The following is a 26,299-nucleotide window of genomic DNA, read 5'->3' on the forward strand; positions in this document are numbered from 1 at the left end:
CGATCCAATTTTCTCAGCTACTCTAATAGCTGTGCTGCTCCATGCTGTCCGCTATTATCCTAGTGTGTCGATATTTTGCAACGTGCAGCTGCTGCACCTTTTGAAAGGTACCTAGGTACGTATCCTACATGGTGGTAGTCTTTTTATCTTTCTATCCTTACCATTATTCAACGCACGGTATAATCAGCTGCATTTTCTCTATGGATTAATTTTTTTTAACAAGTTAAGAGTTATTATGCACCGATATTTTGCACTCCATTTGTCCATTTCGCTTTATTGCCAGTAGATTTCTACACGTCTATTGATGTCTTACAGAAATTCTCGTAACGCAATTCTTTATGTACTTTGAAACACCACTTGAATGCTACACCTCATGCTGAATAATAAAGGTACTTCACATAGAGTCATGTGCCAGGGATCTTGTCTTCGTTCGCAATTGGACGAAACTCTTTTGTAATTTCGCAAAACTCGGAATAACTTTACCACTCGGCTGTATTTGTCAATTTTCATTCCTCGCTATAATCGAGGTCTAACAGAGCCATTTTTTCCAAGAGCTGTATCCACGCTCATCATTTCCATATTATTTTCCTACATCCACGCTTACAACGAGTCCAAAATTCATCCACAATTCAAATCCGTCGTTGTCCGGTTCGCGAGTTACATTAGATTATAGACCCGTTAACCGTGTCCTGAAGCTGGCATTTGTTGACTTGCGTAAACAAAGAGATTTGAAAGTAGGTAGGAGGTACCTTTGCTCAAGGTAGACTGCGTACCTACACGCTAAAGATCCACGTGGTCCAACAATCTATTGGTTTTACCCAGTGCTTATGGGATGCATAAGCCAGATACCGAAAAAACGTCTCAAGTCTCAAGTTTAGTATAATGCGTTACGTTCGGAACTCGGGCACAAAAGAATATAGCGATTCAGATGTTGGTATACGTTATGATTTATCATACTATTCACGCGTGAGTGTATGCATAAGATATTAGCCTGAAGCGTGGTCGTCACGTCTTCGGGTATTTCCGTGTGATCGTTTAACATGCTGGTTAAAAGCTGTGTTATTTAACTTGAATGGTTTAGTTGAATTTTTGGCGAATAACGTCATTTTTTTTCAGAACATTGCGGGATATTTTATCGGACTAACGAAGTGCCGTGCGTAGTTTCGTCCGCGCAGTTTATGCGCATTCATTTCAGTATGCGGCTAAAGCAATAAACAGGTTAATTTTAAACATGGAAAATGAAAAATCTTCGACTATAAAATAATTACAGAACTCACAAATACACCTGTACACGCGTAAAGAGCGATAACTTCAAGGCATTTGCAATTTTATTAGATCCGTAGAGTTTATAGTTAAAAAGATTCTCAAAACCATCCGCAGTTTGGCTGGTGAATTGCCATTTGATCCGATATAGTCAGCCTCTCGCCACCCCGATTTAAGATTAAGTAGGAATAAAACATTAAGATTTAAGATTAAGTACGAATAAAACAGGGTATACAGGCACTGGTGTAAGTATGTACTGGTTTCTGCACGTCTGTTCGCAACATCTCGTTGCATAACCATAAAATAGGTTACACCAAGGACGTCAATTTTTCCACACATGTCTGCTGTACGCGTATCTATATTTGTACATAATTGTATGGGCGTGTTATTGCCTATTTTACAGCTTTATGCTCACGGTTTATATGCACTTGACGATGTTCTGCAGAAGAATCGCGTAAAGCGGTAGAATCGCAATATGTATTCACAAAAATGTGGTTTTGTCTCTTTCCTAGCCACAAGCGCGCTCTCACTAAAGCACGGTATGCTTGTGTGTCCGCATATTTTTGGTTTTCGCTTTCTATATCGACGAAACTCGGTACATGCCTGTGCGTGTTGTTTTCGTTTTCGTTTTCGTTTTTTTATTTTTGTTTTATTTTTTCTTCTTCTTTTGCTTAAATATCGTATTTTGATATCTCACCGCAACTTTCTACTCGAACCGACCGTAATAATTATGTTATTTTTCTGATTTTATCGCCAAGATGAAGAGAACTGTCGTCGTAATTTTGGTTTTATTTATAAAATGAAAAGAAAAGTAAAAAAGAACGCGATGCAATTTTTCTCGCATGTCTCAATAATCAATAAATCTGAAACGGGTATTTTTGACTCCTTATTTTGTTTTATCCCCTCCTTAAAATCAAGCGTGCAGTTAATAATCGATGAAGACTCATTCTGTACTGAACGCTTTCTCCGCTGTGGCTACTTATAAGTTATAGGTATACCTACCTAGTAGCGCGAATAAATTAAAAATGACATAACCCTTTCTTATTACTCTCGTCGTAATCCTAGACTCGACAGGTGGCTCGTAGGTATTGCATTCACGATGTATTAACAGTATATTTAATTATCATTCTATCTCAACACACGCACTCGCACACACACACACTATCTGTTTATTTCTTCGCAAGTCTGCTCTCTATAATACATCCACAAAAATAAAAAGAGTATCAACTTTTCGAACGAAATTATACTTGCGCAATTTAACGGTAATCGTATGGCCTGTTAGAGATTGCAGACTCTTGCCACCTCTCCACGTCAAGTATCACTACCATGCATGCACCGATTTAAACCAGTTTATACCATTTCATACTATTCATAATCATCATCATTCCATTCTTGCGCCGGGCATCTCATTGGCAGAACTCCCAAAGATGAATATGCCGGTAGTGCATTGGTGAAAAGATCACGACGTGACTTGGTTTGGAACGGACATGTGCCACGATTTGACATTTGGCAGCACAATACTGACGTGAATTACGGGATCTTCTCAAATATTGAACTATTTATTCAACCCCTTTTGCTCGTTGAATAAATAGTAAAATCTTCTCACATCACGCGATTCGATTTTTAAAATAAGAGCATTTTTCGGTTATCATGGTTTACTAAATTTCGGACATTGATAACGATGCAACTTAACGATTTTTCCTATATATGCATGGTTAAAGTAACGTTACTAATTTCATCCTCATAATTCTGTATACATAAGTATAGTGTGTATGTACATTTATTCACCTCGGCGTAACAAACGCTTATATAACGTATATTATTACTCACTTATAATATATACACGCGACACTGACCGCACGCATTCGCCGTGCATACGAATAACTATACAGGTATTCAAGTGCCTACATCGTCTCTCCACATCCACGAACCGTGTAGAGAGTATAACTGATTGTAAGAGAAAGAGAGAGTGCTGCTGCTGCTGCTGCTGTTGCTGTTGCTCCTGCTTTTGTAGGAGTGTACATTTTCAGAGTCACGCTTATGACTCTCTTTCGTTATTCCTCACGTATCCACTTCACTTTACCGCTCAAACGTTTTTCTCATTCGTTTTTCATATGATTCACCACTCCACTGGACTCTCGAATGCAATTGAACTCCACAAGTGCCCGTCTTGTAATTCCCAAACATATGATTCCTGTGTCATGTCACCTACGGTCATCGGACTTTTCTTCTCTGAACACCGACGTTCAGTCGAGATAGAAAATAGGGATTACTCTTCGTGTAATCTATTACATATACTAACAAAGATGCAGGGATATGGAAGAAAAGTAACCGGTATAAATGGATCGTTGAAACGTTGTCCTAGGTAAGTGACTGCGGGAGGCTACTACGCTTCGTCTTGAGTTTGATGTAATGCACGTCGTCCTCAGCTGTCGAGCTAGAGAATCGTGACATGTTCTTGTGCGGCGTTTCTAGGTATAATAATTCATGTTTCATGCTCGGTTCTGTTGCAGCGGTATCATCATTATCATAATCATCATCATCATCATTATCATTATCATTATCATCTTGTGGCTCCCGGGTTTTTCCTAACAAACTTGAGTCGTACATGCCGGTGTTCTGCAGGATGGGAGAATTCGTGAGAACGATGATCAGGAAATAGGAGTGACATTTTTCTGTCTTGAAGTGACGGATATCGGAAATGGTAAACCTGTCTACGGACTGCACCTCATACTTCCGTCTGATCGTGCGCATTACGTTGCATTATACTTAACACGAAAAAGAAAGCTGGCGAATTTCATTGTTTCTTACTTTCTTACTTCGTCTCTCATTCGTTGAAGAGATGCGCGACACGGGATTAAATTATTATGCAGTCTCTCTTTCTATCGTCTTACGGAACCTGATCAAATAGAAAGCAGCAGCAGATGTGACACAACTTTAACTGCTCCGGCTACTATTGCAGCAGAAGCTGATCTTCTCGCTTTTCCTGTCGCGGTTATACTTGACTCAACCAACTGCTTTGACTTAATTCGTAATATTCCAGTTTCTCTACAGTATAATATAACGATATCAATCCTCCGAACCCGTTAAATCCACAAATCGTCACGATCTTTGACACGATCTTTTTACTTTATTCTCACCCCTAAATTTATATGTTCTAAGTGCTATGTGCTATGTGTTATGTAACAGTATAATATCTTACAATTAGTACTAGTTATGGTGAACTCACGTTTTCGGCAGCGTGGTCTTGGTTGTTTTCGTTCTCAACTTCTTCGATTTTGATTTGTATCTGCGACATTTTGGTTCTTTTGCTTGATCGATGCTATATCTCAAAAGTTCACAGTGCTATGTACCTTCACAGTAGAAGATACAAATTCACTTTTGTCACTCGCTGCTACTGTGCAGTTGTGCACCTGCGCTTGGGTATGTAATTCGCTATCCCACTCCAAAACGTTACGTCTATAGTAAATTCGTATACAAATCACTATTTCAGTATAATCGCGTTATGATCACACTTAAGTTTTATGCTTGTTTTTCTTCTTATTCTTTACAGTACCCGATCACTGGACGTTTGTTTCGTTCTTTTTTTTTTTTTTTGTGGGACAGGACAGACGGGAAGGGGTAAATTTTCAACGTGCTCTGTGCGTATTTGACTATCCACGACGTTCCTCGAAGCAAATTTTTTTCTTTCTCCTTTCACCCTTCTACTCGACAGTTTCGTGTTGTAGTTATTTGTTCGTTGAACTCGTGTATATACATATACATATATATATATATATATATACCCGATTGAAATAAAGATTTCTTCTCGGTCCTATATAACGCGAGTTAATATACCGATTGTTAAAAATCGTTTATAAATAAAAGACTAGAATAACTATACCGGTTTCAAATTACAGGTATGTATTTCTCTCTTTTTTCTTTTTCTACAACATCGTTCGGGTGAGTCTAATTAATAATTTGCCTCGATTTAAGCGTGCTTTGGGAAAATCTTGCACCGAATCACGAATGGCACGCGGTTTTTATCGATACTATCTCTCTCGCACGCGCGCGCGACTAGAGCCTTTGCACCTGGCTTTTGACTGGCTGTGTGGCGACCCATAGATCGGTCTTATACCCTCGTAGCCCCCACCGCCGATCGTCGCCCGTCAACACGGCCACTGCAGGCAGGCTCCGATTCCCCGGCCCGTTGCAACCGGCGCGTTGCCGCTTGCCGATCTTTCGCCTGGCCCGGCGCGCGGCGCGGCGTCTCTTGGCTTTTGCTCTAGCACAAGGACGCGGCAAACGGCCAGCTAAACAGCGAAATGCCCATCGACGCCGCGCCGCGCCGCACCGCGCCGCGGCAAACGGACGAGCGAACGGGCCCAAGCCGAGGGGCCAGCCGGTCGGAGGGGGTGGAGGGTGGGGGGAGGAGGCTTTTACGGATCCGTAAGATGGTGCGCAAGGTCGTTCGTGATCTTGAAAATCGCCCCTCGTGATCCACAGGCGATCGGGTATCCGCCCGATTTATAGGTCTAAACACGTTCTCACGGGTAGGTATAAAAGGATGTCTGACTCGAGAAGGTTTCTTTATTTTTATTTATTTTTTTTTGTTTATTTTCACTATTCGACCGCGATCGTCTCTACAATGAAATGACATTTTTTTCCCTTGATAACTGATTGCTTCTTTTTTTTTTTTGTTTTTTTTATCGTCGTTATTGTTAGCGTTTTTTTTTTGATTTGTTGCTTTACTTCTCGCGCTAACGCGCGGGCTCTGATTTTTTGTCGCTTGTTATTGTTTGTTTGTTTTTTTTTTTTCGTTTTCTTTCAGTTTGTCATCTATTTCTTTTCATTCGTTACCTGTTCAACGGTTCTTTTTTTATCAATCTTGCGTTATAATACAGGTTTACCCGGATAACTTTTCATTTCCTGACCAACGACCTCCGTCGCTTTATTACCGCGTGTATGTCATTAGCTAGATCCTCTTAGTGTCTTTCGCACTGTATTGTCTGCTGTGTATAATATATATATATATATATATACACGTATGCTTGCGTGATCTATTGTTTTATTTTGGATCGTGATCACCTGGTGGGCGGGCGAACTTCCTTGCGGATTTTGTCTGCTACCTCTGTAGTATACTGTTATATGACTAATTTTCGTTGTGCTCAATTCGTTTGATTATTTCTTTTCTCTTGCAGATTATTATATGCATACCTTTCTTTCAGCAGCATTGCTACTTGCGACTAGTTATTATCTATCGGTATTATATTATACTTTATAATTAGCAGTGCCTAATTATATGTGATCATCGTTGTAAAGTGGAGGTTGTTGAGTGTGCGGGATTTATTTCAATTGATTAACGTCTCTCTCGTAAATTCACCGATGGAGTTTCAAATTAGTAAAACTTTTTTTGAGGAAAAAATATAAATCATACAAATATGCTGTATTGCCATCGACATTTTACTTCTCTAGTAAGTAGTGAAATATTTTCTAGTTCATGGTAATACGTGTAAGTCGCCTTGAAATATTTATTTTTTCATTTTTTCTCCTCAGCGGCATGGCAACACTGAAACAGAATATCTACCCACCTGTGTCTCGGCCCATCAGATCTTATATCACTACGTTGGTTATATCATATGTAGGTTTTAAACGTTTCTCGTTTTATTTATTTTTTATTTTTTTTTCATCCTACTAGATATTGAAAGTGGTACAATTCTCTGGAGTCGTGTACTAGAACTACGGAAATTCTTTACTATCAGAAATAATCTAGAAGATGTTCGACTACTAGAAGTAAAAATGGTTCAGTTTAAGAAGGATCGAAAATTTGTATTTCAATTTAGAAAGTGAAAAAATGTATAACGTACAAGAATTTATCTACTCCGTTTATTTCTTATTGTAAAAAACGAGACAATTTTACGGGCAAAAAAAAAAAAAAAAAAATATTAGAATTTATTGAATTAGTTGGAATTCGGTCGTTCAACACACGCCTCTCTCTACCGGGAAAAATGCAAAGAAACGCGCTAACTGGCGGTATCATCTGGTACTAGTGTGACAATTCTACACCGCGTAGAAGGTGAGTCTTGATTGGGCAACACGAACTTGTTTGCATTTGAAAACGGTAGCAGCTTGGAGAGTCTTGCAGACTGAATTTGGTCTCCGTTTTCATACAAAAATGCTTACGTTGCATATAGCGAGGTATCGGGGAATATGTTAATGCTCGTTTAATCGAGAGACGATCTTAGGGAACAAGCGCCGCGTGTGAAAACATGCCCAATGTATTTAAAATGATTTGTGGACGTGGTACACCTTGGCGAATGTGTCGTGTATCCTGCTTACACACGCGGTACACATGCGGTTTAGTATTATACCCGCGTGTTACACGCATGCGCTTTTACGCCGCACGTATGACGCAGCGTGATCGGAATCGTCTCGAGGTCTTCGTCGAGATACGAGAGACAACCCACTGCTCGATTAAAACCTTAATTAATCTCAAACCGTCAATTATAAGCACTTTAGTTTGCTGCACCAGCCGATGCATGATCGCGTTCTCCGACATTGCATTCTTTTGTCTCCATTATTATTCTCGTTTACTCGGATCCAATCGATCGATCGATTGCCTGATAGATACAATCTCAAGCTCGTTAAGGTTGCTTTTAAAAAGTCGTAACGCTCATTTCAGAAATAATTCTTTAACTATCGATCGAACGTTTGAAAATTTATCAAAAAATTTTATCAAACTATTAATGACCGTTTTCACGTATATATGTATATACCTATGTATACACATACCTTGTCTAAATAACAAACAATATTATGGCTGAAACGTAATCGTTTTTTGGACGTAATTGATTCCATTTTGTTCACGCACAGTGGCTCTAATAATGCATATTGTTTTCCTTTCTAATAACAAGAGGCTGGAGGCGAGGTATTATCTGAGTGTAAATCAAGTTTCTTATTGGTTCTATACGCCTAGATGCCTAGACGGTCAGAGAAGGACTTTTCATATCCTCCGAGCGTTAGCACGAACTCCGTAAGCGTCTGTTCTATTTTAGACAAGGACTTGGGACTTCCTTACACGCGCTTACTCTGCACGTGGAGCCACCGACAAGGTCGCGATCTTTCGCGAAATAATCGCGATCGAACGAAAATCCGTCTGCCGATTCTTGCTATTAATTATCATGATATTCGAACACCGATCAGTGCAACATGTCCAGCTGGCTGTCAGATCCGGTTGTCAGATAGTCAGTTCATATCAGTGATGATCGATTTCGTCACGTTTTCTGTGTCTTACAAGCTTGAAAATGGAACCCGCATCTATTGACTTTCGATCTGATGCAAAATAGTGTTATTGTTACGAATAAACACCTTAGATTAACAAATTGAAAGGAATGCTCACGCGGATATCCACACCCACATTCATTCGACACTCACCCACACTAAAAAACGCTGGATGGCTGTACGCTTTATGTACGACATGACGTTTTGCGGTTACACCGGAGACTTTCTACGCGGCATAGCGATCAGGAAGTGTCCGAAACGAAAAGTGACAATGAGTAATTGTTACAACTGATTTCCGAAATCATTTACCGTAGCCGACGCCTCATTTATGCACGTATGTTTACAACACTTTGCACAGTATAAACTCTTGGGAATATTTATGGGATACTTTAGGAAATGTTTGCTTCGTTCTTTGAACGATCGGGAGCTTGGAACTTAGCTTAAGCTGTCCAACCGAAGTATCAACGATACTGTAACAGTGATGGACGTGGATGTATTCGGAAGTGCAAATTCGTTCTGTCCTATTTCAGTGTTCAATCTCATTCACGTGTGTCGTTGCTGCGAGTACGTCGACCGGAAGTTGTCATTAGAGCACGGATATGCAGTGATTGACAGGTGGTCCTATTTATAGGTACATTGAGAAATGTGTCTGATAGAGATTAGGCGATTCTTCAGGTGCTTGGATCTTGATTATCGGCTAGACAGTACGGATTTTGTCTTTTCTGGTTCAGGGACTTCGATCGAGTATAATGGAGCGGCGAGGTCGTTGCCGGTTAAGTTTTCGATCTATAGATCGATCGATCGGGCGGTTGGTGGTCGGTTTGCTTTCCTGATCTTTTCATTGTAACGAGCAAAACCCGACGAGAGCAACAGCACGCGGAATCTCGTCGTGATTAATTCTACCGATGCAATTACACCGGGGCAACGGCAGCCAAGGTTAAGCCTGATTCACTACAAAGTCCGGTATGTGATTTTCGTTAGGAAATATACGGAATGTGGACCTTGGTAGGTGTCTGCGAAAGTTTCTGTCTCCCGAAATTCAGGATTCACGTGTCTTGATCTATTGGAAAGATAGTAGATTGATCCACACGAATTGGTTTACCCCAACGCCTCGTCATCTGGCGAACGTTTAAATCTTAACGGAGATGAGAATCATTGGTGGCTTGTCAGCCTCGCTTCATGCGGCGAAGCCTTCGTTTTTGTTTCATGCTTCTTGCCTCTTTTGAGTTATTTTTTTTTTATTTTTTTATTATTATTTTCTTTTTTATTTCTGTCCCTCTGATTATACTTCAGATAAATACTTTTAGCTACTCGCATTACCGCCTTCGTTTCTCATATTCCAGGGTACAACTTCTCACAGTCAGCTGCAATTCGGTTACGCAATTGAGGTAGATTTTTCAGGACCGTTTAGCCAGTACTTGGGTTTTATTTTGTACGCGTCTGTGATTGAAGGTGATCCTAATGGTGAACGGATTTTAGCGATTTTTCAATATCTCATAGCGGGTGAAACCTTGTCGCATGAAAAGTGACGGAATTGAGATTACAAAATTTGATAATCATTCGTTCTCAGAATAGTGATAAAGTGTAGTAACATTGCGATGCGGTGCGGTGAAAGGACGAATTTTTGAATCGACGTAAAACAGGATATGACCAAACTTATATACAATTTACACGTACTTGCGTATCATGTTTATTTCAAACGTAAACGCGGATCGTAAAAACTATCCTAGAATTAACCCGACGAGATTATAAGCTATTCGTCGCTTCCGTATACTAAAAGCTAGTTGTCGGTTTGAAATTAGAATTTTAAACAGTCAAGTTTCCTAACGTTCACTGGTAGTCGTACAGACTCACGTAGAGGAAACATACGCAATTTTGATGATAGTTTCGTCAACCACATGGTTTCCTGTCCGTCCCTTAAGTTCAGTACTCATCACTTTCTAAAGCTTTCTTATCACAATCATTAGCAAAAATTATAAGCTATTCGTCGTGACGATTTCGCTTGTCTTCCATTGAATGCACAGAGTGTATTTCAATTATCTTTCATCTCTAACTTAAATCGTAGAAAAATATCAATTTACACTGAACGTAGTCGCTTCACTCTGATCCATAAGTCGACATAAAGTTACCACGCATCAGCTGTATATTTCTAAATGTCATCACTGAAATGGTTTTCATTACCGTTTCATTCCAGTCAGAGTCTCACACACTTCCATCCTTTCTGGTCATGCCATTTTGTCAACATTTTTGTTTCGCCTATGAAAAAAGAAACGAGAGTCTCGGCCTTGGACGTAGGCAGCTTCCTGATGCAGATAACCTTATATAAGATCACTTTTTGAGTCGACTAATTTGTGATGAGCCATAGCTGTCCGTGCAGTGTCATCTTCTTTTTTTTAGACCTGTCTCGTATGCCGGAAGATAGTCTTACTTCTCTGTAGATACGACTTACAATCAGCGGCGTTGAAAGAGTTTCTGTGTAATCCTGTCGTCCATGTATGAGGTAAGCATCGCTGCATTAATTCTGTCCAGAAAGTTAACACTCTTCAAGCAGGTAATCTAATTTTCAGATGCCTGTGTTGTTCATACGCGTTGTTATTCGTCGTCGGAGACTATAATAATTATTTCCTCTAAAGTATGTCATCATGCAATAATGGATAAATATACAAATGATGAAATCTGATAGACAAAAAAGTCTCCAGTTGAACATTTCTAGCTCCAAAACGAACGGATCTTCTCATCTGAACTCCCATTTTAGTGGATTCAGTTACTATTTTAAGTCTACAATGCTTCTTGACAAAACCCTGATGGACATACGAAGTGAGTACCAACATCGAACATAGAATGTGGTTGATCAAATGTTCATAAAAAAGAATACAAGATATTGCTAGTGCGTTTAATATTTTTCTTAGTTGACTTCCTCGTTAACAGTATGCATGATCTTATTAATCATTGAAAATATACGTTGCGATCGATGACTGATCAGCATCACTCGGTAGTTTGGCGAAGGTGGGCATGGGTGCACGCATGTGTATACGTCATGGTTTCGTACAGGTGCAGGTAGCCGGTTGTACACCGCTTTCTAAGACCCTGGAAACGTTCGGAGGAATCAGCATGAGGAACATGCATATAATACATACCATACGTTTGGTCATTATTTTAATCGAATTACTTGAATTGTCGCAATCGTTCGTAACTTTCTTAGAATTGACGTCACCGTTTAGGAAGTGGCTCTTCGATTCATTGCTTTTCACCTCCATCCCTTGTATAACCTATTATAAGCACAAGGTTACATCAGTGTCACAAGAAAGTGGCTCACGATCAGAGAAACTTTTCATAATTGTATTTAACTTCACCTTGGTTTGTATTTCGTTTTGGTATCAGCTGACTCGAATTATTTTTGATCGTTTTTAAGAGTTAATACCTGAATACCATGAAGAACTTGAACTTTAATTACAGTCTCACCGAAACACAAATCATTCGTCACGAGTATAATTACTCCTAAATTGCCTGTCGACGTGCAGTCAAAAACGAACACATTTATACGACAATGATTGCTCACGATTTTCCGGCTTCCATTGCGATGCTGTAGTTTCAGTTCTCGATCATTTATCATCGGATATTACAAGGATATGGTTTTAATCTCACGTATATAGTTGAGTATCAGCCGAGGACTCCCTTTGCTGGATACATTGACTAAATTCGTCACGCAGCTGTGCCGCGATACAATTTCCTGTCTACTTACAATTAGTCCTCCATCACTTGTTATAATCACGATTTGTTACCTGGCTCCAACCTCTTGCTCCATTCATTTGAACAAATTGATTTTGAATCTCGTTACGTTTCTTAATGTTTACTTCCTCGGAACCATCGAGATCCGGCGCGATATTGAACTTTTATATCCTCCAGGGACGATGTTAATTTGATTCACGTTTGAAAGGGCCTGCCAATCTTCGACATTATTCTTCTCTCGATTATCGGTCCTTCGTTCAAATCATGCTACAGCCAGTATTGAGTTTGGCTACAAGGGAACCTTCTCCACAAGTCGACTCTGTCAAGACTCGAGAGTACAGATTTAGTCGAACTATCATTGTCTCCGGAATCAGCTGGGTCCGTGTTTGGAGTAACTGAAAAGACTTGAAAGACTCACTTCAACGTGACATTTACCTTCAGCAGACGTAGTGTTGCACTGTATACTGCATGCAAATGTGTGAGTTTAATCCTGATCGCTGCTGTCGATATCTGTTCTTCATTGTTTTTATACTGTAACAAAATTTTCGTATCATTCAATGTACACGGTGAGTTTAATTGGACGTTCCGACGCCAGAGTCTAGACAGTTTTAATGATCAGACTGACCTACGCCAACTTGATTCATTTATGGCACTGTCGCTTTGTTGTTTCCACTTGGAGCTCGCCAACCTCGTTTTAATTGGGGTACACGCGACTTGCTGTACTCCCTAGGTACTGTCATCCTTACGTTAAACGTAAGTGTAATATTAATCATTTACCTCGGCTTTACGTCGGTTTACCTCCCAAAGAAACAAACGTCGCTCTGTGCGGTTCGAATTCATTGTCAGCCAAGATACCTATTCGTATATTCCGTATACTTTCGTTTCCACACTTCAGGGCTCTTCTTCCATGCTTCTTCCATGCATCATTAGACGGTTAAAACGTGCCTTTAGCTTTGGAAGAATCCTTCGATTCCATGGCCCTTTTTTCACATCAAGTTCTTGCCGTCAGCCGGCCATTTTTGATGCCCACATCTGTCAATCTAGCGTCTAGAGATTTGTCTAGTGTTTCTTTTCTCACCGCATGGCCGTTTCAAATTAGGAAGTGTCTATTAATGATAATCATTTAATGCTGTCCAGTTTGTTTATTTTGTCTATTTTTCACTTACTTTTTGTTACATTTGAACTTGGTGAGTTTGTGAGATAGGAACCCGAAGCGAAGAACTAATTACAGATATCAAAGACCACTTCATTCGAAGAAATGCTTAGTCATCGTTGGTGAGTAGATATTCAATTGTTCGCAGTTAGAATTCGATGTGGATCCCCCTTAAAATATCCTTAGAGACAAAGTTGGTGTTCAACTTCCACGCGCATGGCGAGGACTTCTCACTTTACTTTTGGTCATATTTCGAGCAACAACTTATATCACGTATGCTAATTAGGATGTGAATTACATATTTACCTGCCGTATCGCGATGCAAGTATAAGTTGTATGTGTGAAAATAGCTCCGAGTTGAAACAAACAAAAATATGTGATGCAATTTGTTAACATTGAATTCATCGCAATCTCACGTCTACAGGCGCACCAGTCAAGCGTCGACGTTACTTGTTTGCCTGCGATTCTGCGCCACATCCGTGAGTACCTACGTTCAATTCTCTAAGGGGCAAAAAGTGTTTTGATGCTAATCTGCGGCAACGTTCAGCGAGCCTTTTATGCAGTTCGTCGTTTGTAGCATGATGCACTTGAGTTGCAGCGGTCTCGTTCGCCTCGAGATTATGTAGGTATTCCTTTCTCGAATCCAGAAATCTGCTGGTGTTTCAGGTTACGTTTTGCTCCTTTGATGAAACGTGCGCAGGCGTGTGGGCGAGACGCAGAAGGAGTGTCCTCGCGTGTGACGTCATTATTTTTCACCATCCGGTCGGACACGGTTCGAGTTCAAGTTTCGCGAATGTCGTTTACCGACCGCTCCAGAAACTCTACTCTGTCGGTAAAAACGGTATGGTTGTCAAGAAAAGGAGAGATTACGCAGGAAAGATCCAAAAAATTTCCGACTCAACGTTATGTACGCTAATCGCAGATTTACATTGGCTGTTTCGTATTACGCAATGCCTTCCCAAATACATATTAAGTCATGCGTGGATACACATAACGCGCTACAGCTCACGCCCGAGTCCTTCCGATGTGTCTGCCCACTTTCTTTTCTACTTACCTAAGAACGTATATGTAGGTATGATCCACGTGCTTCAAGCCACGCCGCTGCGCGCTTACGTTCCTCAATATTTATACCTACGAGTTTAAGACTCTTGTGCAATATGCTTTGAAAATTTGATGGGACCTTTCCGACGCACTTGCGGCCCGAGTTACGCACGCCTCCTTTACTACGCAATTAATTAGACCGATTGTATCCACTTTCCTTCCCATTTGCAAAAAGGAGCAAAAATTAGTGAATACTTGAATGTGTCGTCGTTCCGTTATCCAACGATAAGACTGGGCTAAGAAATAAGTGATTTTTTATTTTTTATAAAACTCTTTTCAATTGATTGTATTTAATTATAGTTTACAATAAGCGTTATAATGAAGTATTTCTGAAGGTGCCAATAATTTTTGCAATTCAAAGTGATTTTTTTAATCTGTTGAAGAGAATATACAGTATTATGAATTGTCAAATTTGCAAATATTTTTCACAATATTGCAAATATTTTCGACCATTGATATGTAATTTAATTGGAAAACACATCAGAGTTTTAGCAGTGGTTGAATATTTTTTCAAATTTGTAGTAAAAATCTTTGTTAGAAGTACCTATACAGTTTTCTTTTCAGAATTGTTAGTTCTCACAAGCAATTTTGACAATACTACGAAATGCTTAACAATATTTCTGGTGAGACTTCAGTTTTTTATTTAATATAATTTTTATATAATGTATCCGAAGTTTAGAAGTACAGCGAACTGTTTTTGCTGAAATAATCAAACATCTCAGTTTTTACCGAACCAAGTTCCCCGTAAAGGTTGCAACGAATAACTTCGATCAATGAGAGGCATATAAATGCGGGTAGACGGAGTACGTATCGTAATTTGCGACGAATAGTAGGTTTTGAAATTGGCGAGTTGCGGTTCAAGGCGAGAGTTGAAGAAAGCGTCGGTGTAAGCACACATGGTGTATATATATGTATACCTTTTTATACACGGAATTAATTTCTTTTTATCATAACTGTATACCTACCCGCTATGTTAATGAACGAACATTTTGCAATATTCAACCGGAAGTGAGGCGTAGGTGTTACTCGCATAGTTCACTGCCGAATCATCATCGTGATTTGCGAAGATTTCGATCAAGTCTGTGTATTTTAGCTGTACATTATTGCTCAATATCTACGTATTTAACACATTAGAGCGTTTCGTCGGGACGAAATATATTTTTTACGGCATGTGCATTGAAAAGTTCACTTTTTGTGGCAGTTTTCGTTTCGTAAAGTGACGCTTTATACGGCAGCGAACAAAGTTGCGGAATAAAGTCTTTATTCCGCAGTTTTGATGCGCAGTTCGAAGTGCGCATCTCGAACTGCCGAATAAAGTAGCTTCGTCGAACAGATCGCGACATAACCTCACTCTTCGTTTTACTTTTCAATGCCCATACCGTAAAATAGCTATTCTATCGCTATCATCTGAAAAACTTTTTTCACAAGTAGTAAGAGAAGAATCCTCACGGAAGGATATTTCTTAAATTTAATTCCAAAATTTGTTTTTGGCGAATTAAATATTCCCCGTTTAAATAACAAGGAAACTGTATATTAGAAATGAAAAAATAGATCTCATAGTTTGTGGACCGTCTAAATAGAAATTTTTAGTAGTTTTGAAAACTGGTCTTTAATTTTCTGTGCAATTTTTGTTTCCTGAGACATTTCTTGCACATTCCGACTTTTAAAATATTACGTAAGAATGACTTTTACCCCCCCTTCGCGAGATAAGGTCATGTATAGATTTCTTAAACCACCCCCCCCTCCCCCTTGGGACCCTTACATAATTAATAAATAGCCCCTTAAACCCTGGCACGAAAGTCAATTTATTTATAAAATTCGTCTGTGAATGTCTGTTTAGTGTCTCTGAAAAACCAAATGACACAATTGCAGACAAATTAATTGAGAAAACTTTGAGTTCTGAGATCTTTTTGAAATTGGATTTAAGGGGCATCTTTTTACTAGGATTCTTTTAATTTTATTATTGAGCGAAAAATTCTTCGGTAGGAAGCGAAAGAAACATTTCTTTGTACGACGCATATTTCGTTACAATAATATTCACAAGCAATCTTCTTATGTGGAGTAACTTTATCTGGAACACATGTCGAACGGTCCGAGGTACAGTGTGCGAAAAAATTAATTTCCATCGGTTACGCAACATATCGAATGAGTGAGCGAGCTTGTGCGATCAGGTGTTCACTTCAGAGGCTAATATTAATATATCTCGTATAACTCGTGAGTCGGTAGGTTGCACACATCATTCAGCAGGTATTTGAATTGGAGAAAAAAAAGTCGAACTCCTGTTCGCTTTCCTGGTTGTATTAACAAGGGCAATTTATTTTTGTTTCAATAATCAAGTCATTGCGCTCGACTATATACATATATGTGCACTTCTTTGCGCGCATCATTAGGGAATTCCAACGCGATGATGACTCACAAGTGGAAGAGAATTGACGACAGAGATGACGCAAGTGCTATAGTAAAAGGAGAAATAAAAAAAAGTATGACAAACATCACGGGGAACACCTCAAAACTCGTTGGTTAATTATAGCGCTGATTTTCACCTAGGTAATGGAAATTATTGGACAGATTTAAGCTTCCATTTTTTCTTGGTGTTTGCTTTTTCTTGTATACTTTAGTCAGAATTGAATTGATTTTTTATAAAAAATTTCGATAAAAATTTCATGCACTTTGAAAATTTTATTATTAGAATGAATAACGCAAATATATCGATACTGTTTGAACTTTCATTCACTTGTGTAAATTTGGAATCCTTCAGACAAATTCCGAAACAATGTCTATTTATTTATTTTCTTATTGTCTTGTTTGTTGTTTATTTATTGCTTGAATTTCGAGAAAATGATCAAATTTCAATTTGCCAAAATGAGTGTTTAAAAAATTTATTATTATTGTGTGTTTAGTATTTTTTTAACTTTAAGAAATTTCAATATTTTCTTCATCAAATGGTCAAAGATTGATTTAGTTTTTTAAAAAGTACAAAAAAAGTACTGGATACAACTCGTGACCAATCTTGACCAATTCAAACCCAGAACAATTTTCGTAATTGACGAGGCATAATAACGTCATAAAGATCTTTGATTAATATCTGAATGCTCACGTGTTTTGTGATTAGAATTCGTTGTGTTGGAAAGAAAAAAAGAAATTAAGTATCGTTTATCTTTGGGAATGAATTTATCACGTTATAATTAGCGACCATATTTTAACCTTCGTCGTTAAGAATCAGCTCACTGATTGTCTATTGACGAGGCTCATTTTTAGAACGTCTTGTATACCTGTTATGTACATTTTTTAATAATCTTCTCCACCCGACAAACGTTATGTCATTATGGTAATATTAATAATAAGAAATAATAAAACTGCGAGTAATCTAGTTCTTGGAAAGGATAAAAGTAACGACTTGATCTGGGTTAAGTAAATCCGTGTAGTTTCCCAGCTATTAAATTCACTCTTATTTTAGTTTTTTGTTTCCCCCAATTCTTCTTTCATTTTCTCAACCAGAGTACGTTGCTCCCGCATGCATTGTGTTTAGGTATGTATCTATGTATACAGTATCTACTACATAAAAAAAGTGACGGAAAGATCAGGCCGTAGGTTACGATCTTGTACTATAGGTGGACGATAAAAACTTGGCAGTATATTATTTTATATCATTTGGTTTTTGTTCGCTGATCATTTTTTCTATTGAGAATGCGAATGTAAGTTGCGTCATTTCTAAATAGCGACAAGCCGGAGGGTAAATCGTGCTTTGAATTTTTTTGTGTGTGAATTCACGACCAAATTTATTTATGTCCGCAAATGGTTGTTCATTTGTTAAAATTTATTGCAATATATTCCAGTGTTCCGGCACAATTTAAATTACTTATTGACGATTGGAGTACGATTTTGTGTTAATTCAGGGTGTCTGCATTCTGGAATAACCTGAAAAACTTAAAATTATCAAGAAATTTGTGGATTCATTAGGAAAATTTTTTAAGTGTACTATTTTTAAAATCCTCTAAATAAGCATTCTAAGATTTCAGAAAAAAAAATTCTTTCTATTCCTCCTCCAGGGAACGCGCGTAGGTTAAGCAAATAAATATTTTTTCATATTTAACAACAGCTGCAAACATCTCTCATTTCCGGTTTCGCATCCTGTAACTTTGGAGATAGTTGTGTTGGATTTATGTAGACAAAATTTTTTAATCACGGTATTACAAAAGTCACGAAATAAGACAAATGAGGAGATTCAACTTCTTAACGTTAATGCAACGATGTATTTTTAGAAAAAATCGTCTTTTCACCGCTTTAAGGAATCGTCTAAAATTCAGCAAACCGTGGTAAAGTAAGAAAATTATATTCATAGATTACAAGTTCAACTATTTCAGTGAATTTAAAGTTGCACAATATACTGAATATTGCTTTCGATGTTTCGTCGCCTTAACATTACTTATAATTTAACCGACTTTTCCGGAACAATCTAGTTGGTGGATAAATTAAAGCGGTTGGAAGTGGCGATGACGATCGTGCAGTTAAGGGTCAAAGATTGATGTTGGCGATTCATTCATGTAATACTGTGGGATTTCCTAATCGGTTGAACAGGATACGCGGCATTAACGGTACACGCAATCTCTTCGGAACATTAAGGCATCGCATCAGCCTACAGAACAGATGTGGAATCAGCTGGTGGTAGGATCAGTATTCTCTATTGTGTTTGATGCATGATGTATTAATGGGTTCGCTCTGTCCGCAGTCCAGGAAGTTATATTTAGATGCGGATTTAATTTCGCAACTTCATGTATGCATGCGCATACTGTATACATGTACACACAATACGTACCTACGTATAAGAAAAATAAACAGTATAATGCTCGCGCATATAACTACAGAGAAAGAGAGAGAAGAAGAGTCGTTTATACCACGAGGAAACTGTGAAACTTGGCACATTGGCTCACCGACTACGCATGCGCGAGCTTTGCAGTCTTGCCAACGCAGATCGCCATTATTCCACTAGACAGTTTCACGAACCCCGCCAAAAAACCACTAGATTCCTCTGCGTTCCTTATCGCGTTTCGCATCGAGAAAAACGTCGGTTATTTGATTTTTTTTTCGTCATACGTCAATCGCCAGTATTTGATGGTTCTAGTAATTATTTGTACATAATATAGATGAACTTGTTGTCGCGTTGCTATTTCGCTGACCAATAGAGTGTGATTATCTTGCGCATGCTCAGTCGGTCATTTAACTACAGAGAAAGGAAGAGAAGAAGAGCCGTTTGTACCGCGAAGAAACTGTGAATCTTAGCACATTGAGTGTCCGATACGCATGCGCGAACTTTGCAGTGTTACCAACTCAAATTTTCACTATTCTACTAGATAGTTTCTTTCATAAATCCTGCTCAAAACCACTAAACTCAGTCGGTAACACCGCCTGCTAAGAATAAGTTACAACGTGGCATCTTGACTTATAAAGTAGAATAATATTGCATGACGCAGACGACATTGAAAAGGTATAATAAAATTTCCGCGTTTTCTTAGCATAGTAAATTCTATACTGACCTACCGAAATATAATATTATAATATCGCCATGATGAAAATATTCCTCGCGAAATACGAGTATAATCGTGGTCGCGTTATTATCGCTGTGACGACGTAATTTTTTACCCCAATAGTGGCCTTTTATACTCAACGCTGAGGGTCATCAGTAGATGTAATCCATTCCGTCATAGACGTTTACCTTATGGTACCTACCTATCTATCCCTGCCACTAATTAATTACGCTTTCGTTGGCCAATTACGAGCCGTTCAAGGCTTTTTTTCTAACAGCCAAAGACAAGTTATTCATCGTTCCAGTCTACTGAATCATCATGTGACCAAGCTAAGGAAGGTTATGTACTAGTCATCCGCGTGCATCATTGGTGCAGATTAGAATTAAATTCGACGAAATCGATAATTATCCACACAAATGCTGAAGGAAGAAACGATTGTTATTTTACGTTTCATTTATATTAATGAGACAAAACTTGTTCCCCACGGTAATGATCGAGTGAAAAATGGGAATTGGTTCTCCATTTTTTGAAATATACATTAATCCGTACGTCGTTTATGAATAATTATTCGCTATTAAGATGTAACATTAAATCTATACGCTTGGAAATATATTGAATATGTTAAACGCTTTCAATACAAATCCCCACGACTTTTGCGAGGACATTTTTTGATCAAATTTTAACTTCTTGAACAGTTATATTTACCGACCGCGTTAACGATGACGTAATTTTTATCGCAATCCTTTCGTGATCTAAGACCGTTATTTTATTAAACTCTTACGGTTTTAGAATCAAGTAATTTAACAAAATTTAGCCTTTTCCGAATATTCGTGCAGAGAATACACCTTACTTTTGTGGAGGATATTTTATTTTACAAAATAATAGAGCAGGAATTCATGTATAATTAATTGTAAGAAGATGTAGAATCGAGAAGTATGTGGAAAAAGTATTCGATAAGACGTAAAATACTTTAATTTCTTACTCAGAAGAGAAAAAAAGGTTTTTTGTTTTTAGGATGCAACTTTCGAAGGAAAATTTTGTTTGACTCTTAATACTTGTTATTGCGCCATGCATCGAAAGCGTGGCCGGCCATTATTGCACTAAAAGCTTCTTTCCGGTTCGAAGTTTTACTCGATAAACAATATCTACAGGTGATATTACTTCTTAATTGAAAAAATAATAATTTTCCTTCTCAACTCATCTATTTAAACATCTACAAATTATTCCTGTGAATTCTTGTACCAGTAATAGAAAATTTCCTAAAACAGCTTAATAAATTTTTCTATTTTCTTTTCCCCTTCTTTTTTGGAAATCAATTCAAAACATCAATTCGTCCATTTACTCGCTAATTAGAATCCGAATGTTACGCGCAAAACTATTCGTGCGATTCCTCATTCCATGCTCATCCAATGTTTCTTACCCAAGAAATTTTCCGAGGCTTGAAATTATCGCCTCTGCATTAAAATCCACAAGTTTTATAATACGTAACGAATTTCATACTGGGTCATATTTTTCGCGCAATTTTACGACCCGCGCAAAGGTGCACATTCGTATCCTGTTTTCACTCTCACTTCGCCTGCTTTTCTATGCCTATGAATTGCACCGCGCATGCACGATAAGCGGAGGTCCAGACTGCAGATCCTGCATCCAGCGATCGAGCGAGAGGCTGGCTAGATTTTTATCCACACAAACTTGGCGTGTGATACGACGCGTGTCGATCGAGCCTGGACCCGGATAGGATGGAAATATCCGTTGTCCGGAATCCGGTTGCTGCGGTGTTTTTTGATATCTATTTCCCAACGACGCGAAGCCACGCGGGATTCCCGACAGGCTGATACCAAACCAGCAGTCAGCTGCGGCAGTTTTAAAACTTGTTCTCGTTCATCGATCTGATTATCTATAAATATCCTACGCGATGTTACCGTATGCATTCACAATTCTGCGTCAAGTGGTTTCATTTGCATTATTATGATTATTATTATTATTATTATTATTATGCTAGTTCGTACACAAGATTTTTAGTTGAATTTTCGGAAATCTCGTCGATTGGCCTTGATTTCTTTGTCAGTTTTCTATTACGCAAGGTAATTAATCGATGATTATTGCATGTTGATGGGTCGTCTACTGTGGATATCCAAATTTTCATTTAATTCGTTATAAGCGATTCTTGCTCGGATATTCGGTTATACTGATTATTACAATTTATGGAAGAGTCATGCGAGTTTTTTTGCTGTTTTTTTTTATCTTGCGACATATTGTGAGACGTACGATGTACAAAGACCAAAATTTTATGTTATTATCAACGCTATTGCTTTCTCTTGAATATCTGTAAAGTATACTTCTGTCGAGATTGCTGTCAAGCTTCCGAAAACTTGGAAATTATGGAAAGGTCAAATAACTTGAATTTTCAATTTTTAATTTATAATTTTAAAACGAGAATTCGCTAAAGTCGTGTCAAATTGTGACGAAAGCGGCGCGTTGAAGATAAAACTTTTCAGTTTCGCATATTAGAATATAATATCGATGCAGAATTTCTTCAAGTCTGTAATTTCGTGTAATATAGATTGGCCATAAAAACTCTTGTAAAAATTGCACAAGTTTTACACAAACTGTTTCATGTGCAGTACGATTTCTATTCTTTGCGGGTGTTTATATTGGTCATATATTGCAGTATCAAGAAATTGCTTCAACAACAACTTGAAACTTTATCGGGACAGATTCGCGATACTTTCAGTTCGTGATAATATATATATTTTTTTTTCAAGAATTTCCTCATTTGCGATAATGTCAACGTAACACGGATTTCTACATATGTATAATATATTTACGATTTCTCGGAAATACTCCATCTGTATCGCAATTTCGTGCGATAATTGCCATGCGAATAACGTGCTGCAAACTGCAGACGCTTTGTTTAATTGATGATAATTTTTTTTGCGGACTCGGTAGCACGGACAGATAAAGTGCAGGCAAGCCACTGCGAAAACCGGTACGCATGTGATCGTCTGTAAATAAAGTGAAAACATTATTCGGCAAAAACTCGATTTATGGAATAATATTCTTCGATTAAATCAGGGATTGTACTTTGTTCTTGTCAGGTAACGTGCATCGTTTATATGTATGTAGGTACGCATACGTTACAGATATAAAAAGTGACTTTCATTTTTTCTTGCAACTTCGATGTTGAACTATTTAAATATCTGCACTACCATATAAATATCTAGTAAGAAATTATTTTCGTTACGCGCAAGTGCAGGGTCGACATTTTTCAATGATTTTTAAACTTAAAATGTTTTTGTTTTAAATGTTTTTTACAGTTCAAGAGAACTTTCTGAAATTATTCACTTCAAAGGTACATTTGTTTTTCTGAATCGGTATACAAAGCAGAAAACACGAGTCGTGTGAAATAGTACAAATTCAAAAAGATTTCAGTTTTCGACTATCTTTATAATGTTTGTAAGTTTATTATTAAATTGTTTTCAAGACTGATTTCGATAGAACATTAACAAAACATATTAGTTTTAAAATTCCATAACTTGTCATCAAATTTTCAACAATGACTCACGAGTAAAACATTGAAACAAATGCACGATTGCAAAAATAATTTTATTCTCTAAATAGTTTTCAAAACGTACGAAATTATGAGATTTTCAAATTCTTATGTTTGTAAGTTTTTTAGTTTTTTTTTTCTTACTTCTCAATCTTTATAGCTATTATTCGACACATTTTATAACACATACACATTCAACGTAACGAAATTGTAGCTAAGATTCAATCGAAAAGACGGTCGATAGCTGTAAATTTTTTAGATTGAAACTTTTTTTTGATGAAATTCATGGTTCCTGCGATCTATCGGTAAAAAAAAGTGAACCACGATCAAGCAGTTCACTTTTTATTTTGAGAGACCTTATAAAGAATTTCTTATTGATTCGTATTTAATTATAATTTGCAAAGTGTTGATAAAACTCCGATATTTTGCAGAAACTGGTCCAATTCACACAGAAAACGACTTGTGCAAAGTGTTAACAACCAGGCAGAATTCCCTTTAAGAAATTCGCGTGAATTTGCAGAATTGCGATGATGCAAGTATTATACTCATCAAAAACATACTGATTGACACGCAAAAAATTTACGATTCAGAATTTTCATAGGCGCGCACTGAGTAGCGTGAGATTTAAAAAATCGACTCAATCGGAATATCGACAAAGAATTATATAATTGATGAAAAATCAATTTTCAAATGAAGCGGCCTATATCAGGACGAATCGATGGAACGCTCATTGCGATCGGCATCGCGTGATGAATGACGTCACGTGGTTTAATATCCCTCTTATGAATGAGGCTGGACCACGTGTCGGAGGTGCTGTTCCTGCGGCACAGTGACTGTCTTTTGCGAAGCTAATCGGTTGCTCGAAGTTCGAACAAAGACCGGAAACGACCTTCGACGTCGTGACCCCCAAAGAGATGGAGAGAAGTAAGTAACACTCGTTCATTCTCGAACAGGTGACTATAATAATTCACATGCGAGGCTCTCGAGACTCTCTTACGTATGCATTGGGACCATATCGTTCCTCGTTCCGAATGTCTTTAGTACGCAAGTGTGAGTGTACTTATTGTGTATGGTTTGAGTTCGAGTTCAATGATGAATCGCAGGGACTTCCTTTCACCGTTTTGCCGCAGACGCTAGTCCCCTCAATTTCATCTATGCATGTGAATTAAACACAGCCGTGAAGCATCTGGAACGGCTTCTTTAATCCACGCCTCTTTCCTTGGACGGGGATTGGTTAATTGCTTGTTTCAATTGTCTTCATGTCGCTGATTTCGCCTCGGCGTATATGGTAACGTTGCTATAAAAAATCAGAACCGCCGGTAGAAAAATTATCCTATTTTCAAAGAATGATTTAAAACACAAGATTGGTAGATGAAATAACGACATTTTTAAAAAATATAACGATATGTAAAAACAAACTTAGAATATAAATTTAAACGCTTGCTCAATAATGTTTATTTTATTCGGATTGGAATGGGGAAGAAATTTTCTTGATCGAATAATAGCATATTGTGCAAACTCGGTCTTTTCGGGCTCTGCTTCTTATTTAACAAGAGTATGTTACGCGTTTTGTCACGAACCACGAAATTGAGGTTAGGGTCGCGTATTGTCAGATTTGCTTGCAACAGCGCATGCGCGCGGTAAAGAAAAGACCGCTTTTAACTCCTAGGACTTAAACTCTGCGCATGCGCATTTGCAGACTCATTTTAACGTCATAGAAACGGATACTTTGTGGACCGAAAACACGCGTGAAACATCCTCGCGTTATATAAACTACATATTGTACATATGGGCGCGATAGTGAGATAAGAAGCCTTTAAGCACTGTCACATAACCTCATTACGAATATACTGACGGACACTAGATTGATTCGGCAAACCATTATGGGCTGACAGATGGCGCTAGTGGTTTTATGGTAATAAAACCGAGCTGTTATCAGTCGTATAGATCAGAAGTGAGTCGGTTCGCGTACGATGCGCATCGGCTCCTGCGCCACCCAATTGTTGTGCGCTCTGAACTCAGGGCTGAAGGGATGAGTACCCACGAGGCTAGTATCGCTACTACATATATAAATTTTTTTTTTTGAGTGGATGAAAATTCATCACATTGTAGATCATTGTAGATTTTCTAACCGAAAAAACACAGTTTTCTTCAATTGCACTCAATTACTATAATTGTTTCCACGTATGACTTATCTATTAATCCTTTGTTGGAGATTTCTTCTATTACTTAGTGTTTATCGAAGTATCTAAGTGTATTTATGAAATACCGAATGTTTTTTTGGACGTATTAGGTACTGATAAAATTTCTCACCATTATCTGAAAATTTTGTTGAATATGAAGTAGTTGTTTACAATTAATATCGTGACATGTTTATAGTTTGAAATCGTGATTCGTAGGCTTTTTTTCAACGTTAAGTGACGACGGATTTAATCTAACTAAATATCATTAATATCAATAATCAGTTGCAAAACTCATGTTTATGATGTAATGTTTTTTTCTCATGTTTGTACAAGTTTTCGACCGAGTTTCGCGAGTTTCTTGAAACCTTTAAACTCAACCCGGACGTTAGAAATGATGACATGAATAATAAAATAGATATGAAAAAATGCAACTGGCAATGCGTCGTATGATTTATCACTCTTTAATTCCAAACACATAAACAATATATATATATATACACCTAACTACCTAACGGCCGGTAAATTTTCCAACTTA

At 37.9% G+C, this 26,299-nt stretch overlaps 2 protein-coding genes across 3 annotated transcripts in view; one reads left to right on the forward strand and one right to left on the reverse strand.

Annotated features, from left to right (window-relative positions):
• Window positions 1-26,299, forward strand: part of LOC124416157 (nuclear migration protein nudC) — a 133,314-nt gene that overhangs the window by 30,889 nt on the left and 76,126 nt on the right. The gene's annotated exons all lie outside the window — the stretch shown is intronic.
• The window catches only part of LOC124416160, a 94,469-nt gene that overhangs the window by 26,452 nt on the left and 41,718 nt on the right, over window positions 1-26,299 (reverse strand). Inside the window, exon 1 of one of the 2 annotated variants that reach the window (XM_046897084.1) lies at window positions 4,493-5,513. The exons of the other annotated variant lie outside the window; for it this stretch is intronic. Coding sequence (XP_046753040.1) covers window positions 4,493-4,561 — 69 coding nt within the window. The 5' untranslated portion in view covers window positions 4,562-5,513. Of the gene's footprint in view, window positions 1-4,492; window positions 5,514-26,299 lie in introns of those variants that run through there. 2 annotated transcript variants of the gene reach the window in all.

Source organism: Diprion similis, chromosome 2, assembly GCF_021155765.1.
Source record: "Diprion similis isolate iyDipSimi1 chromosome 2, iyDipSimi1.1, whole genome shotgun sequence".
In the NCBI taxonomy this organism is placed as follows: Eukaryota; Metazoa; Arthropoda; class Insecta; order Hymenoptera; family Diprionidae; genus Diprion; species Diprion similis.